This window comes from Trichechus manatus, unplaced genomic scaffold, assembly GCF_000243295.1.
Source record: "Trichechus manatus latirostris isolate Lorelei unplaced genomic scaffold, TriManLat1.0 scaffold00305, whole genome shotgun sequence".
In the NCBI taxonomy this organism is placed as follows: Eukaryota; Metazoa; Chordata; class Mammalia; order Sirenia; family Trichechidae; genus Trichechus; species Trichechus manatus.
Genome location: NW_004444241.1, coordinates 771,432 through 787,713, shown reverse-complemented (window position 1 = coordinate 787,713; position 16,282 = coordinate 771,432). Strand labels below are relative to the sequence as shown.

The following is a 16,282-nucleotide window of genomic DNA, read 5'->3' as shown; positions in this document are numbered from 1 at the left end:
GCCCCAGCCCGCCTCATGACTCCGCGTCTTCTCCCTTCCCTCCCTCCTTTCGACTCCCCGCCTTCTCGCCTCCGCCCTCCCCGCCTTCCGACGCCCTACTTCCCGCCTCCTCGCTCTGCCTTCACCGCATCCTCGCTTCCGCACCGCTCACCTCCCCACCTCCCGCCTCTTGAAGCCCCGCCTCCTGCCTCCTAGTCCCCCGCCTTCTCATTCCCGCCTCCCAGCTTCTGGTCTCCCTGACTCCTGGCTCCTGAGACCCCGCCGAATCTGTTCATCCCCTGCTGGGCCTGTGACAATGAGAAGCCTTACTTGGGGCCCTTCCACATCTTTTGTAAGTTGGAGAAAGACCTGGCCTCCCTTTATCCCGGCCAACGTGGATCCTTGGTTCCAGGGACAACCTCTCGACCATGCAGGGACACTCAGACGCTGGTGCCATCCGGATCTAAGCTTTCATCAGTTGTCTCCTGTACCATACATAGCTACAGCTCCATTCCTCTATAACGTACTCCCCACACAGCAGCGAGATCATGCCCCTCGCTTGCCTAGAACCATTTCACAGCGTCCTGTTGACCTTGGAATGAAATACAAAAGTCTTCATTGTAAGGCCCTGCTTGGCGGCTGACAGCTGCCTCCCCTTCAACTTCACTTTCTACTGCTTTCCCCTTCATTCATTACACTTGCAAATACCTGGACTTTCCATTTGTTTTTCAAAAGTGTCATGTTCATTTCTACCGCAAGTTCTTTGCTCTTGCTCATCCCTTTGCCTGAAACACCCTTCTGGTTCGTCTTGTCATTCTGTTGGCCACCTCTTCAAAGAGAACTCTGGATTACTCTTTCTGAAGTGCCTGCCTTCAAGTATCTCTATTACAAACCAGCCTGTTTTAGTTCCTTCATGGCATTTCTCTCTCTGGTATTAGCCAGATTATTTTTTGAGGCAGGATAGTATATTGGTTTAGACCAGGGGTCTATCAGATTTTTCTGTAAAGGGCCAGATAGGGAACATTTTAGACTTTGTGGGCTATATAGTCTTCAGCAACTACTCTGTTATTGTAGCAGGAAAGCAGCCATGTTGTTGTTAGGTGCCATCGAGTCGGTTCCCACTCACAGTGACCCTATGTACAACAGAACAAAATACTGCCTGGTCCTGCACCATCCTCACAATCGTTGTTATGCTTGAGCACGTCGTTGCAGCCACTGTGTCAATCCATCTCATTGAGAGTCTTCCTCTCTTTGACTGACCCTTTACTTTACCAAGCATGAAGTCCTTCTCCAGGGACTGATCCCTCCTGATAACATGTCCAAGGTAAAGCAGCCATACACAATACATAAATGAACGAGCATGACTGCGTTCCAATAAAACCTTATGGACACTAAATTAGAATTTCATAATTTTCATGTGTCATAAAATATTATTCTTCTTTTGATTTTTTTCAACCATTTCAAAATGTGAAAACTATTCTTAGGTTGCAGGCCATGCAAAAGCTGGCCACAGGTCGGCTGTAGTTTGCTGACCCCTGGTTCAGAACGCAGATGATGGACCCATATTGTCTGGGTTTGTAATCCTGGCTTGTTATTTTCTAGCTGTGAACAAATTACTTAACCTCTGTGCCTCAGTTTTCTGAACTCTACAATGGGAACGCTACTAAACCTACTTCATAGTGCTGTTGTTGTGAGGACTAAATATGTTTATATAAAGAACTTAGAAATTTAGAACAGTGTCTGGCACAGACTAGGCACAATACAAGTGTTTGCTATTATTATGTGTGTGTTTATCATCTGTCTCTCCCAGTAACCCATATGCTGCAAGACAGCAGAAATCTTGCATAAAACTATGCCTAGCTCAATAAAATTTGTTAAATAAATGAGCACACACAGATCCCCTATGGGGACGACAGGGTAGGAAGGGCTCCTGCGTGGGGTGCCTGGAGGGGCAGGGCCCTGAGGAGTGGGGAGAGGAGATTCAGTGGAGGAGGCAGGAAAAACAAAACAACCAGTCTGGAGATGGAGCACCTGCTCAGCCAAGAATGATGCCCATACCAAACAGCACTGTTACCTGCCTTAACAGCACCATTCCTCAACATCACAGCCCCCAGAAAGCTTGAAGTTTGCAAGGAGTAGGAGGCTGAAAAGACAGCAGAGGGGATGGAGGTTAAGCATAAGGAACAGCATTCAAGGTCAGTGACTCCAATGACTACCAGAGACCCTCTTCTTACCCTTCCCACCCTCTCCAGGCCCCAGCCAAATAATGACAGAGCCCAGGCCTGATGTGCCTTTATTTCTTCAGTTATGCTTGCGGCTGGAGTGGGGGCGAGGAAAGAGCCCATGGCCTGGGCTCCCTGGGGACCAGGGCTGATGATACCAGCTGCCATAAGTGAGGTACCAGGCGAAGGTGCCTACTGCGGCACCCACCACCTTGTGAGTATACTGGTGAAAGTAGATGACGGTACAGAGCAGCAAGAAGTTCCAGAGGCCCAGCAGCAGCACGTTGAGCAGGAAGACAAGGCGCAGCGGGGTGCCGGCAGGCAGCCCATGGGCCAGGTACTTGGCAAACACTGCCGCTTCCTCGGCCATGAGCAGGCAGCAGAAGGTGAGTAGGAAGGTGTGGGAGGAGACAGTGTAGCCCCGCCACTGGTGGCCGGCAGCCAGGCAGCTGTGGCGGTCAGGCAGCTCATGGAGAAGCAGACCCTGGGGCACAGGTTCAAAGCAGGAGCCCGTCAGGTCCTCGATGAGCAGGAAGGCCCTACCAGCCCCCCGCCACACGGCTGCCCCCACTACCAGCCGGCTCAGGTGCCGGGCAGTCACCACCACTCGCCGTGTGGCCAGGAACACCACGAGCAACACAAAGCCCCCAAGGAAGGTGCATGTCCAGCCCCACGCTGAATTCACAAACTTTCTGTGGGTAGAGAAGAGGGGAGGCTATTGAGATGCCCCAGCCCTATCTCCCCAACATGACTGTGTTTACATCTCTGCTCTGTCTCCAGTGGTGTCCCATCATCCCTGGTTCTGTTTCCCATGCACTCCACAATCCCCACCCATTTAAACTTTGTCATCTCCTTCGAGGACCTCTCAGCCTTCTAGGGTCCATATTTCCTCCCCAACCTTGCTCCTGTTGCCCCGCTCCCCTGTACCCTCAGGGCTCTCTTCCCCTCCCCCTCTCCCACCTCCCTTTCAACCTCCTAGCCTATTTTTAGCATCCGTTCTGGCAGGAGGACAGAAGCCTGGAGGGGGGAGCTGGGATCCCAGAGTGCAGGGAGCCAGCTCCCACAGCCTTGAGTTGACTCACATGTTGAAGAAATTGCCGTGGCTGGCGAAGATAGTCCGAGGGTTGACATGGAACTGTAGAAGGGGCCCGAAGATAACCACTGCTGCTAGCCAGGCATGGTAGAGGCGCTGTAAGCAGGGGCTGCCCAGGAGGCGGGCGGCCTGTTCACTTCCAAAGTAAAGCAAGGCAGAGGCCAGCCAGAGTAGCACCTTCAACAAGCAGCCCAGCAGTGCCTGGATTCGGGCCCCAGCGGCCCGTGACCCTGTCCCCCCCACCGGTCCCAAATCCATGTTCCCTCCCCTCCCCACTAACTGCTTGCTCTGCTGAGCAGCTAAGGAGGGGCTGATGGGTCCCCCCCAACCCTGGACAAGGACAGGCAGTGACAGGTGTGGCAGACACAGAGCAGAGCCCTGTTGGCAGCTGGCAGGCGGGGGAGGAGGCGGGGGCAGTAAGGGGCCAGGGCAGAGGGCTGCCACATCAGCAGAGTCTGGGCCTTAAGTGTGTGTCCTGAAAGTGGCCTGCGTCCTTTCCTCTTAGCCCTGTGTCCCCGTGACCCTCTAGGTCTGTGTTCCCTGCTCCAACCATGTTCATGTCTCAGAGCCAGACCTACTGTTCAGGGTGGTCCTTCTCCACAGCCTGCTTGGGTCTGCCTGTCACTGTTTAGTTGGCCAAAGGCTCCTTCTCTCACTCTTTACCATGTGTTCGCTCCACAGGGAAATCAGGGGTCATAAAGAGAAAACTAACCACATCTTGGATGTCATTAAAAAAATCTGCGCCTGCCTCATCATCAGTGTGGTCCTGTCCCCTCTCCTGGGGCTCTGAGCACAAGAGCCCACCATTGCAAAGACTGAGCAGGGCTGTTGTACATGGCGCTGTGTCCAACTTAGGCCTTGGGAGGCACATCAGCAGGGTATCCACTCAAGTCACTGTGACCCCATGGTGTGGTCCAGCCCTAGCTCCTGTCTGGTCTGAAGAGGCTCCCAGGGCTGGTTTGGCCCCAGGGCTGCTGTTGAAACCGTGGTGACTGTGCAGCGCACAAGGCATCACATCTACAGGGGCATCATTCATTTGCGTGTTTATTATGGTCAAGAATGACATTCAAGTGTTCTGAGGAAGGAGTGCTGTGAGATGGTGGTAGCCCAAGTTGGCCTTGAAGAGCCCTAAAGATCAGGTTTACTCCCAAGGGGACAGGGGCAGAGGGAGACCCTAGAAGGAAAACCCCCAGCCTGGAGTCCACTGAAACCTTAGTTCTGTCCTCCAAGCAATTACCCTGGGGCCTCAAGGGGACCCCACATAAGCCTTGGCCTCCGAGCCTGGCCTCTGGGGCTGAAGCAACAGGGTGGAAAGCAACCTATCCAAGGAAGTCCCTGTTATTCAGTAACTGTTTCGAGGTCTCTTTTTGTCTTTCTTCCTCATTCCTCAAAACTGGTGATGGAATTTCAGAGCACAGTAGAGGCCACAAGTAGCAAAAGGCATGAGCAAGCAAGGACACCCTGGTTCTGGGCCCAACCGTGTGACTTTGGGAAGATCAATTAATACTCCTTGGCCCTCAATTTCCTCATCTGTAAATTGATCAAGATGGGTAAAATAAGGTTCCTTCCAGATTCTAAAGCGTAATACTTTATGACCCCGTACCTCAGTGTAGTGGTCTTCAAGCCTTCCTGCTCATGGACCCTTAAGAATTTTGAAGACTTATGAACCCCTCTGCACATTTTTAGGTTAACATAAAATTTTTCATCATAATTTTAAATAGTTGCAAAGGACATAATTTCCAGTGTATTATACATACTGGGGAAACCCTGGTGGCATAGTGGTTAAGAGATACAGCTGCTAACCAAAAGATTAGCAGTTGGAATCCACCAGGCGCTCCTTGGAAACTCTACAGGTTAGTTCTACTCTGTCCTATAGGGTTGCTATGAGTTGGAATCGACTCGACGGCAACGGGGTTTTTTTTTTTTTTTGGTTATACATACTGGCATTTCAAATTAAACTATTATATCACGCTTTTAAATATATCCAATGGAATCTAAACACTCTAGTGACTCAATACCTCACCAGCATCCATTTAAAAAACACATGACAAGATTTTCTTAACAGTTATAAATCATATATCCATTCAACTTCCCCCAAAGAATTGATCCTAATTTTTTTATGCTTGGAAGTTTTTATTAATGACTTTATCATGCTTCTCTGCAAAAAAAAAAAAAAAAAAGATATAATTTGAAATTTGATTTTTAAAAATTTCCTGTGACCATAAGGCCCTAAGAAGTTAAATTTTTTTCTTCTGGATTGAATTCTCATTAGAACTGTTAGTAGGGCAAAAGGTATTGTTAGTACAACAAATGTTCACAAATTTTGGTAATTAAGTAACTGAAATTGCACTGAAAATGCATCTCTTAATGAGAAACATGGGTGGTTTGTGGGGCCTTGATCAAATGAGGCTTTGGGGATACTAATAACTTTAACTTGCCCCTTAGTTTGGTGCCCTAGAGGTAATACAGGTACTGGGTGAGATAGGTGGTGTCTCTCAGGTAAAGTGGCAGGGGGTACTAAAAAAGGGCAGGTGGGAAAGGCAATCTGGCATGACATTTTCACACAGGCAGATCAACATGTGGAAAGAGAACATACAGAGGCTGAGGACCTGGACAATTCATTCTTTTAAAACTACTTATTTTGCATACCACATTTTGTTGAGAAAGTCTTTAAGTACTCCTGGGGGTGTGTACCCCGATTTGAAAATTGCCTTAGAAATAATGAAATGTAGTGGAAAGATCTAGTCAGGGTTGGATGAGAATCCCAGCTCTCCCACTGACCACCAGTTTGCTTTGGGGCATGTCACTGACCTCTCTGCACGTCTCGGTTTCCTCAACTCGTACAAAGCGTGGCTGTGAAGGTGGATAAGGCTGTAGGCGTGAAGTGCTGAGGATAGGGCCTGGTGCCAGTGTCAACCAGGTTTTCTCTGGCTCTGTGTTCATGGGCTGCCTCTTCTGTAGACTGTACCAGCTCCAGAGCACAGCTAATGCGGGCAATTCTGGGCTGTAACTTAAAATGTGCTCAGTCCCCTGCTATCTCTATGTCTACTTGCTGAGAAGTTTCTGAGGTTGATGAGGGAGTTGCCAATTTTTGGTATTTCCCTTCATCTTGGGGTGTCAGGGCACTGTTTTCTCCCATAGAGGAGCATTCCTAAGGCTTTGTTAGAACTGTTTTCTTGACGTGAGAGACTGAAAGAACTTAGATATGAAAAAGAGACAGAGGGAAGACACTGAGGCAGCTTCCCACAGGAAGTTTATTGAGGGAGCCAAAGCCAGTCAGAGGACAAAGGAGTTCTATCTCAGCCTTCCTCCTTGAAGCTGTGGGCCTCCAGCATGATGGGACACTCTGGGTGAGGAGGGCCTGCACTGTGTGGGGCTGCATGGAGCTTTTGGAAGGTCCAGCCCCTCACATCACAGCTTGTCCTACCCCAAAGACCCAGACGTGAGAGAGAAGACATAATTCACACCCCAGGACAGTGCTGAGGAAACACCATTACCCATCCCACCCTCCCCAAAGGACTAGAGCTCTAGCTATCAAGACCTCAGGAACAAAGGCCAGGATGCCCAGCACTCTGATTGGCCAGCCTAATCCTCAACGTGAGGGCTTATACAAAGGGCCTGGCAGGGGTAAAGAGGTATTGACGGTCAGTTCAGACCTGGCCTCAGGCATATTACTCTATTACTCTAGGAGCTAATACCTAATATCCAAACATGATTAAAAAATACTCTGGACAATTCTCCTGGTGGCAGAGGCCACACCCCAGATAATGGCAGTCTTGCCAGACCCTGGCCAGAGATAGAGATCCAAACCAACTGGGCGTTGCATGTGAGAAGAGACCACTCTGCCCCACAAGGAGGATCCTCCAAGGCTCGGCTGGGGCCCAGAAGCCTGGGCTTCTGTCCCGAGTCCAATGCCAGAAATTCCTCCAAACATCCCCCAGACAGGAGAAAGGGAGGAGGAGGAGCCAGTCAAGAGGCTCACCCATGTATGGGGCTGGAGGTCAGATTTACTGGGGAGAGGAAAAGGCTGTAGAAAGATGAGGTGCTGGGGCACTGAGGCATTCCCTGGACTCTGGCATGTCATCCTGGAAGTATTCAGCCTGGTGATACTGCCACAGACGCAGGTTCCCGTCCCACTGTGGGGCAGAAAGTGGCAAGTAGTCAAGGGGATGCTTCCCTACCCCAGGCCCAAGCCCCTGACATGTGCTGGCTTCCCGAGCCCTTGCAACCTCACCGAACTGCTGACAATCTTCTCCTCAAAGGGGTGCCAGCTGACATCACGCACACAGGCTTTGTGGTTGGTCAGCTTCTTCATGATGCGGCCGCTGAGGAGGTCGTACACTGTCCAGGAGAGGCCAGAGTGGAGCAGAGCCGCCAGAGGACCTTCAAGCCACCTTCCTCTCTCCCTAAGCAGCAGCGCTTACCTGCCTCTCAGGGAAGTTTCTACTTCCCCAGGGGAGCAAAGCCCACACCAGAGGGCTGTGTTATTTCTCAGTTACTTTTCCCTAACTCGGGTTGAGGGAGTAGCTAGTGGACGGTGGGTATCTCTGGCCCTTGGCTAAATTTCACAGGGCCTACAGTTAAAAAAAGGCAGTGCAGTGGTTAAGCACTCAGCTGCTAACCGTAAGATCAGTGGTTCAACCCTATCAGCCACTCTGCAGGAGAAAGATGTGGCAGCTTGCTTCCATAACGCCTTGGAAACCCTATGGGGTCATTCTTCTTGGTCCTGTAAGGTCACTGTGAGTCGAAATCAACTCAACGGCACGCAACAACAGTTAAGAAACTGGCTTTTTAGTAGAAATTTTCTAAAAAGCCCACGAGGTTTGGAAGGTAATACAGTTAACGAACAATGGGCTGTCTCTACAGATGTTGTGAGCACGCTGTTCCATATTTGGAATGGGTATGTCTCGTTTTCTGCATGGGTCCCTATCTGATGGCCTTGTCTCATGCACAGCATTGTCATACGCTTCTTGAATCTGTGCCTGTGTTTGTCTTTTGTGGGCATTTACTGTGTCTGTCGGTCCTTTACTACTTGCTGTCTTTTTGTGTCATTCTTTTTGTCTGTTTCCTCCTTTCATCTGCAAGACCTTTTCTCGACTAGCTACAAAATGGAACTGAGTATATTCCTGGTAATTTATTATATTTACTGACTGGACACCTATGGAAACCCTGGTGGCATAGTGGTTAAGAGCTACAGCTGCTTACCAAAAGTTCAGCGGTTCGAATCCACTAGGTGCTCCCTGGAAACTCTATGGGTCAGTTCTACTCTGTCCTATAGGGTCGCTGTGAGTAGGGATCAACTCGACAGCAATGGGTTTGTTTTTTGTTTGGTTTCAGACTCCTATGCTCCTTTCTTAATTTAAAATGCTGATATATATGTTTTCTATTTCTCTGTTCAAGCCTCCCCTGCTCCAAACTAAATTAAATTTCACTCGTAGTCATCACTGTGCGTTTAAGGTGGTCACTGGTGGTTACAGGTGGAATGCCGGAGAAACATCCATGCCCTTCCTCAGGCCCCCTTTTCTGACACAATCCTTACCAACCACTTTGCCAGTGGAGCAGCCGCTGTAGATGAACTGCTGCCCGGTGCTGTGGGTAGGGGAGAATCGGCAGCGGATGAGGGTGTGCAGCACCCCGTGGCCCCGGTAGGTCATCAAGGAACTGTCCCCTGGGAGCTTCAGCTTCCGCCAGGCTGGATGAAGATGCAGGGAGAGCCCTAGGTTAGGGGGTCTGCTTCTGAATTGCCCCGTGTAACCAGTCCTTGGCAAAGACCGATGCTCAGAGACAATCGCCTTTCCAACTCTCCACTGGCGGATCTTTCCACTCCTAATAGTCAACTGGGGCACTAGTGGTTCAGTGGTAGAATTCTTGCCTTCCACGTGGGAGACCCAGGTTCGATTCCTGGCCAGTGCACCTCATGCATAGCCACCAACCCTGTCAGTGGAGGCTTGCGTGGTGCTATGATACTGAACAGGTTTCAGCAGAATTTTCAGACTCAGACTAGGAAGGAGGGCCTGGGGATCTACTTCTGAAAATCAGCCAAAGAAAACCCTATGGATCACAACAGTCATGGAGTAGCATAGGACCTGGCAGTGTCTAGTTCCGTTGTGCACAGGGTCACTGTGAGACGAAAGCTAACTCGACGGCAGCCAATAGCAGCAACATCAACAACAATCCACTACTACAGTCCTGCTGTTTGAAGATACTGAAATATTTCTGTATCGGCTGGTTTGGAGTGATCTCCTGCCCACGACACTGGGAACCCCTGGCCTTCGCCATGGTCCAGCAAATAAAAGGTTAATTCTTGGCCAAGCAGGATGGGTTGGGGGTGCTCCAGGACTCAGCTCCAAACTACTGCCACATTTGCTGTGCCTATATCAAGCCTTACCAGTGGTTAAGTGTTTGAACTGCCACCCTGACTCTTAAACTCTTCAGATCGCAAATTTTCCCTTCCACTCTCACCTTTTTTGGGAACCTGCTGCCAGCGGTAGTCCCAGTTTTGCTGTGTGGCAGCTTGGCGTGAGGCTTCCATGCCTTCCCGGCTGGAAAAGCGCCGGATGTCCCAGAGCTTGATAGTCTGGTCTTTAGAGTTGGAGATGAGATATCGGGCATCGCCCTGGAAATCCAAAGATGGACAATAAAGCATCAGAGCTTGCAAATGTCGATGCCTGTCAGTTGGCTCCCCTTCTCTAGTTATGGAGTAAGAAAGCCAGTCCTTTGCTTTCTTCTTCCAAGTGAGCTCACCGGTTTTCTGCCTCAGGTACCTCCCCTTGGTGAGGTTTTCCTTTCTTTGCCCAGGCCACTGGCTGGTCCTCCTATTCTAATCTGCATTTGGTTCTCTTCTACTCATCTACAGCCCTGCCCTGTTCCTTGAGAACTGGTGGGTACAGACAGCTCTCATGTTTCCTGGCTTAAGCCCCTTCTCTAAACTCTAGCTCTTGTAAACCCTGGCTAATAAAGAGCTTGGCAAGTTCCCACACTGGTCCACTTTCACGCCCTCCTAGACAACTGGAAACTTAAAAAGTAGGCTGGCTGTGCAGTTCTGCCTCCCCCACCCACCTTGCTGTCAATGAAGGTGATGCCATCCTGGTGTCCAGCTAGTGCACCCACGGGCTTGGGGTCATCCTCCCGCATGGTGCGTCGATCCCACACTTTGCAGATAGCATCGTCTCCCCCGGAGAATAGGATTTGGGAGCTTACGTCAGCAAAGGCTACTGCATTCACATCATCCTCATGGGACTCAAGCTAGGGGGGAGAAGGGCAGGATACCTAGGACCTCTTTCTAGGTCTTATAACAGGTCATGAAACGGGAAGCAGAGGCTCTGAGTCTTGGGAGCAATACCTGAAGGGTGCGCCGGTTCTGTTCTCGGTCAAAGACATACAGGCAGCCATCATTGGCCCTGAAAGGGAAAGGATAAAGAGGGCCCTGGAGCCAGGACTGAGAGGAATGATGCCATGAACACTCTGGAGAGTCCCTGTTGAGAAGTCCTGTTGAGAGGCAAGCTCTTGTCTCTCTTTGTACAAAAAGCAGGAGGAGTTAGCTATGTTTGCACAGAGGCTTGAGAACTCCCATTTTGTGCTGGGGAAATGGTGAGCAAGAGATGAAGTTACTCGTAAACGCTGACCTTGGAGAAGAACTAAGTGTCCTCCACAGCTGATGGGATAGAGGTGTCCAGTGCAATCTCTGTAACAGCAAAGCTGATCCTGGGAGAACTCCTGTCTCATTAATTAAGGGAGACATGCTCTGCAAATACTCACCCTCCTAGCACTTCTCGTCCATCTGAGGAGACAGCAATGGAGAAAACAGCAAAGCGACGCTCATCTGGCCTGAAAAGAGCAAAGAATGAGCTGGGTAAGTGGGCTTTCCTTCAGCCTTTGTTACTCTACATGGGGTCTGACGAGGGTTGTAAGGCACATTTTGAAGGGGAAAAAGAAGTCCTGCCAACACGTGCCAGAATGTAGACTTCAGTGAGAACCCAGAAATTATCCTGCAACCATCTATTTTACCCTGCTTCTCTGGCTGGCAGGATAGATGGTTCTCTTCTAGGAATTCACTGTAAAACTTGAAACCAGTGTACTTTTTTCCCCTCTAAGCAGGAGCTCCAGTTCAAGAGGTTTGCTATTGGAGAGCCTTTCTTGAGGAGTTTCTGATTAGTCTGACCAGGAAGGGAAGCCAGTACCTTAGATCCAGAGCAGTGTGTGTGTCTCCCTCCCCGTAGATGTTGCAGATATGAACTAAAAGAAGAGAAACAAGAATCATTCAGAGCAGGGAGAAAGAGAATTGAAGTGACAGTAGGGAAGAGAAGGAACAAAGCAAGAATGTCAAGAGCACTCCGGGAGTGATCTTTTCAGGATGAGGTGCAGAGTCTTGGTTCACAAGAGAAGGGAGTATGGAGACATCAGGTCTCAGGTTGGACAGACAATGGAAGTCTGGTGCATACTCACTGTAATCAGACCAGCTGGAGTAAAGAAAGTGGTTCCCATCAGGGGTGAAGGCCACATCCAGGACGCTCCAGCCTACATCCCGGGCCTTGATGCTCCTGAATTTATGGAAGCGGCCATACCGGCAGTCATACAGTCGGATTGTCTGGTCTGTGTAAGTGGGCAACAGGCAGAATTAGGGAACATCCTCCTTGAGTGCTTTCTCAATCAGACCTCTCTCACTCAGGGTATCTATGGGATCTTTCTTTTGTCATGGGAAACATGCTCTGGCTAAGCATCCTAAAGCCAGGGTCTGAGCGCCCTTGGTCTGGGGCTGTCTAGCTCAGTCAGGGAGAATGTTCCCTGTCCCAGGAAAGCGCAGTTTAAGGGACCACGGTCTGGTACCTTGGCAAGCAGACATGAAGATCTGACCATCTTTGCTGTAGATGCCACAGAAAGCCTTCTGAGAGTAGGTGTCAGTGAAGGCCAGATCATTGGGCAAGAAGCTGAGGAAGCAGAGGGAATGTGAGGGTAAGGGGAGATCAGGGTGAACTAGGATTCCCAGTTAGCAGAGTGCTAACAGACCTGGGGTGTCAGTACAAGGCACCCTTTTGACTTTGGGTACAAACCCTTTTCTTTTATCCATTCCACCATCCTCTAAGTTGCCATACTTTTCCCCTTTGTTTACTCTCAAGGCTACAACCCCATTTAATCTAACTTTATTATCTTTGAGGATCCTTTCACACCTGCCCCTTCAACGTTTAGGTGATAAAACCTATCTGGCCCTTGTCTCTCCACCAAGCCCCATACTCACTGAGACATCACTCGAGACTGTTCTCCAAGGGAGAAGCTTCCCCGGTGGCAGAGGCCCCGTTCTCTCTAAATGGAAGGGATTGGGGAATATTGCTAGCAGAGACAGAGGGCCCTTCAGCCACACCAAGCCCCCTTCTCCAAAGATACTGCTCTTGCTACAGAAATGGATACCACACACAGGAAGTCTGCCCCACAGAACTCCGATGGAGCTGGCGAAGAATTCTCTGGCCCAAGCATTTGAGGCTTCCTTGGGAAGTTTACTTCCCTCCTCTTTGTGGCTGGCAGAGCTTCTGGCTATCTCAACAGGCCTGCTGCAGGCTGGCTGGAGGTGGAAAGGCCTACCTGGTGTAGCATTCGAGGAAAGCTGTGCTCCTGGGCTGCCTGCCTAAGCCCCAGCCGCCCTGTGGCCAATTCCACTTGTGTCTTGATCTCATTGCATTCCAGCTCACGGGTGTCAGGGGTTGCGTCCACTGTGAGTAGCAAGGAGAAATTTTATCCTATGTCTTCAAGCCCGAAAGAACACTTAGCATAACTGTACCCAAAATGTAAGAAGATGGGCCCCACTCAAAGTGGCTGAATATACTGGGGCTGCAAGCACTCCCTCATTTTCTAAATTATCTTTTTCCATTTTCTTCTTTCAACTTAACCTATGGTTCTTCACCAAAAAAAAAAAAGTTTTCTAATTAGTCTTCAAAGTTTAGGGTCTTGGTCTGCTTCTCTTCTTACCAGGTGGGTTGTATCGGTCCCCCAGACGACCATCCCAGGCACTGTCATGCTCTTCCTCTGAGTCAGAGAGGGCCTGGATGAGTTGTAAATTTCCTGCACCTCCGCCCTGCACCAAGCGCACTTGGCCTCTGTTGAGAGAACCCCCATGATAAAGGGGGGAACCCCTTCCCCCAAACCAACCAAATTCAGAGTCAGTGGCTACCCAGTTCTTAGACCACCTGGTACTCAAACCCTCTCATACTGTCCCCATTTTGAGGGTTTGAGGTTGACTAGACTTGGGCTGTTATTTTCAGTCTCCTAGAGGAAACGGGAAACCCTGGTGGCATAGCGGTTAAGTGCTATGGCTGCTAACCAAAAGGCACTCCTTGGAAACTATGGGGCAGTTCTACTCTGTCCTATAGAATCACTATGAGTCAGAATTGACTTGATGGCAATGGGTTTTTTGGTTTTATAGGACACAGGGAGCTCTAGTGGTGCAGTGGTTAATAGCTCGGCTGCTAACCAAAAGGTTTGCAGTTCAAATCCACCAGCCACTTGTTGGAAACCCTATGGGGTAGTTCTACTCTGTCCTATAGGGTTTCTATGAGTCAGAATCAACTTGATGGCAAGGAATTTGGTTTTTTGGTTTGTATAGGACACAGTAGGAAACAGATTCTCACCCTTAGAGCAGGAGGAAAGAAACACTACGTGCCCTGGAAGTTGATGGATCTAACTAAGTTGACTTCCCAGAGAGCTAAAAATTCTGAGGGCATTTCCTTCTGAGCCTCTGCCTGAGGAATCCAGCCATAGAAGTCAGCGTTCTGAAGGGATCTCCGAGTTCATCTTATCCCCAGAAGCCATAAGCAAAGAAAAAAAGCCAGTCGCACCCCTTTCCTCTCAATTCCTGTGGTCACTCCCTTCAAGTCATTCTTTCTCTAGAACAGGGTTAGCAGTAGGTCAGTTTAAACCTATTTTGTCAAGTAAACCCACATGGTCTCATATCACACGTCAATGGTTTTGCTAAAGTTCAACTCCCCCCTTCTCAACTCTTCTTCTCATTCGCCATTTCACTCCTTTCCCACCAGCCCCCCCCCCTTTTTTCTAACTTACTTAGAAAACAGATTACATTTGTGTAGTCATAGCCATAGAGGATCCCCTGAACAGCCGCCTCAAACACAAGAGTGGGTCCTCTTGGTGGCCCTCCCTAGGCAAGGTAACCACTCTTACTGGGTATAGAGCTGAGAGCCATGGGTGCCTAGCAGGGAAAGGCTGTTCTGCTCACACAGAACAGCTGCCCTGGGCTAACCCTGTTCCCTATCCTCTGTAACCTTCCTGCCTAGCGGCGGGATCAAGGAACTGTGGTGGCGCCTGGTGGGGACACATCAGAAGGTAAGTTACCTGCGGAGGAGATAGGCCAGTACCTGGGCCAGATCCACATCTTCATCCTCCTCTTCCTCTTCCTCACTCAGTCGCCGGCCAGCCCCTCTTCGGGGCAAGCCCTCAGAGGGGTCTCCGGACCCGGATCCTGCACTGCTGCTGTTCCGTGATCCCATCTTCTGCTCACAGCATCCTTAGGACCTGTGCAGGGGCTCTTCCTGTCAACTCCTTGGGTTTAGTGGAGCAAAACCTGCTCTAGAAATACCAGGATCTCCTGAGATGGGGCGATAGCTATTTCTAGGAGAGTGACCCTTCCTAGGTACTGAGATCCCTTCTCTTTAGCCTGTGACAACTCCCAAGTCTTCCGGAACACAAACCTTTCCCAATCTTGTGAAGCAAAGAACGCAGAGTGAAGCCTATAGCGCTACTCTAACTCACCAATGAAAATCCTTTTAAGAGGAAATTCCTCAGTTTTCTACCACAAACTCACCTATCAAAGTCCCTGGGGGAGCTGGAGTCTCAGGTAACCACTCTGGCTCACCAATCAAAACCCCTCGCGAAAGAAGTGCCTCACTAGCTCTCTCACCTAACCAATCAGAAGCCTTAGGCCTCAGGACCCCCCCCCCCGACGCCCCCCTTACCGACCAATCAGAACATTCTCTTGCAAAAGACGGCTGCAGCAACAGCCAATGAAGTTAGAATTCGGCCTACTACCCCCTTCTTCCTTTGCCTCACGCCCACGTGGGGTGCCGGGGGTGTGTACGCCAAAGGAGGAGGCAAGGAGGAAGCGGGACGCACCTCCTGCTGAAGCCAGCGGTTACAGCCCCGCGCTAGACCACCCACCAGCCAGGAACGGTCGCAGGACGCAGCAGCGCCAGACGTTGTTTACACCGACTGCCGCTGTATCATCGCCAACAGCTCCTCCGTCACGCGCCGCTTCGTCACGCAACTCCCGACTTCCCGGCCGGCGGAGCGCGTACGTCATGCAACGCCCCTGACGGTCCCGCCCCCCTGGCCTGCTAAGTGGACAGCGGAGCATGGTGATTGACAGGTGGGCGGGAGAAAGCGCTTAAGAGGGCTGGGGGCGGGGGGGAAACCGTTGCAGTCGAGTCGGTTCCGACTCATAGCGACCATGTAGAACGGAGTAGAACTGTCCCATAAGGTTTCCAAAGAGCGTCTGGTGGATTCGAACTGCTGACCTTTTGGTTAGCAGCCATAGCTTTTAACCACTGCGCCAGCGGGCTGAGGGGAGAAGAAAGTGCGGGACAGAGGAGGGGCGTTCACTCCTGTTGCGAGGAGGTAGTATGTGGGGAACCGGCTGCTTCTTAGATCTGGGACAATGGAACCAGCTTTCATGGCAGAGAGGCGGGGCTTACAAAAGAAACGGTTGGTGATTAGCTACCGAGAGGTATCCCAGCAAGAGACACAACTTGCTCCCGCTTCCTAAAGATCCTATGGCTTCTCACTTTTCAGACAATCCCGAAACCTCCCCTGCTTGAGCCATTCTTCTTTCGCTATCTGCAGCTTCGGTCGGCTCTGCCCTCATTACGAACTCTATTTTCTGGCGCCTTTGGGGTGTCTTCACGTCACATTTGTGGACCCCAGGCCTCCACACCCTCCCTTTCAGATTTAGCTTACGGAAGCCCCGTTCTTTCTTTTTTTTTTTTTTTTT

The 16,282-nt window shown here is 50.4% G+C and overlaps 2 protein-coding genes and 1 non-coding gene across 5 annotated transcripts; 1 reads left to right on the top strand and 2 right to left on the bottom strand.

Moving 5' to 3' along the window:
- Positions 1-2,255: 2,255 nt before the first annotated feature.
- On the bottom strand, positions 2,256-3,649 carry FITM1 (fat storage inducing transmembrane protein 1). The gene is made up of 2 exons (XM_004390505.1): positions 3,284-3,649; positions 2,256-2,893 (listed from the first exon to the last, which is right to left on the bottom strand). Exons 1-2 carry the CDS (start codon positions 3,550-3,552, stop codon positions 2,281-2,283), a joined length of 882 nt encoding a protein of 293 aa, XP_004390562.1. The 5' UTR covers positions 3,553-3,649; the 3' UTR covers positions 2,256-2,280.
- Positions 3,650-5,456: 1,807 nt separating this feature from the next.
- DCAF11 (DDB1 and CUL4 associated factor 11) lies at positions 5,457-15,390 on the bottom strand. 3 transcript variants are annotated; one of them, XM_023725389.1, is made up of 14 exons: positions 14,632-15,381; positions 13,255-13,382; positions 12,871-12,998; positions 12,530-12,594; positions 12,121-12,221; positions 11,740-11,886; positions 11,475-11,529; positions 11,053-11,121; positions 10,637-10,694; positions 10,354-10,539; positions 9,757-9,910; positions 8,834-8,986; positions 7,529-7,635; positions 6,531-7,430 (listed from the first exon to the last, which is right to left on the bottom strand). In XM_023725389.1, exons 1-14 carry the CDS (start codon positions 14,784-14,786, stop codon positions 7,302-7,304), a joined length of 1,635 nt encoding a protein of 544 aa, XP_023581157.1. In that variant the 5' UTR covers positions 14,787-15,381; the 3' UTR covers positions 6,531-7,301. The 3 variants fall into 3 exon arrangements, with proteins under 3 accessions (XP_023581158.1, XP_004390561.1, XP_023581157.1); XM_023725390.1 differs by lacking the exon at positions 13,255-13,382 and having other exon boundaries at positions 5,457-7,430; positions 14,632-15,390; XM_004390504.2 differs by lacking the exon at positions 12,530-12,594 and having other exon boundaries at positions 5,457-7,430; positions 14,632-15,384.
- TRNAG-UCC (transfer RNA glycine (anticodon UCC)) lies at positions 9,137-9,207 on the top strand. The gene has a single exon. It is a non-coding gene; the product is annotated as a tRNA-Gly (tRNA).
- Positions 15,391-16,282: the final 892 nt, after the last annotated feature.

Bases quoted from the DNA above. Each gene is read 5' to 3' on its own strand.
- FITM1 (XM_004390505.1), bottom strand. From the start codon at position 3,552: ATGGATTTGGGACCGGTGGGGGGGACAGGGTCACGGGCCGCTGGGGCC. The intron at 2,894-3,283 runs GTGAGTCAACTC...CTCTACCCACAG, and splicing joins CACGGCAATTTCTTCAACAT to AAAGTTTGTGAATTCAGCGT.
- DCAF11 (XM_023725389.1), bottom strand. From the start codon at position 14,786: ATGGGATCACGGAACAGCAGCAGTGCAGGATCCGGGTCCGGAGACCCC. The intron at 12,999-13,254 runs GTAAGAAGAGAA...TGCTACTCACAG, and splicing joins GGACCGATACAACCCACCTG to TGGACGCAACCCCTGACACC. The intron at 7,636-8,833 runs GTAAGGATTGTG...TCTCCTGGACAG, and splicing joins CTCCACTGGCAAAGTGGTTG to TGTACGACCTCCTCAGCGGC.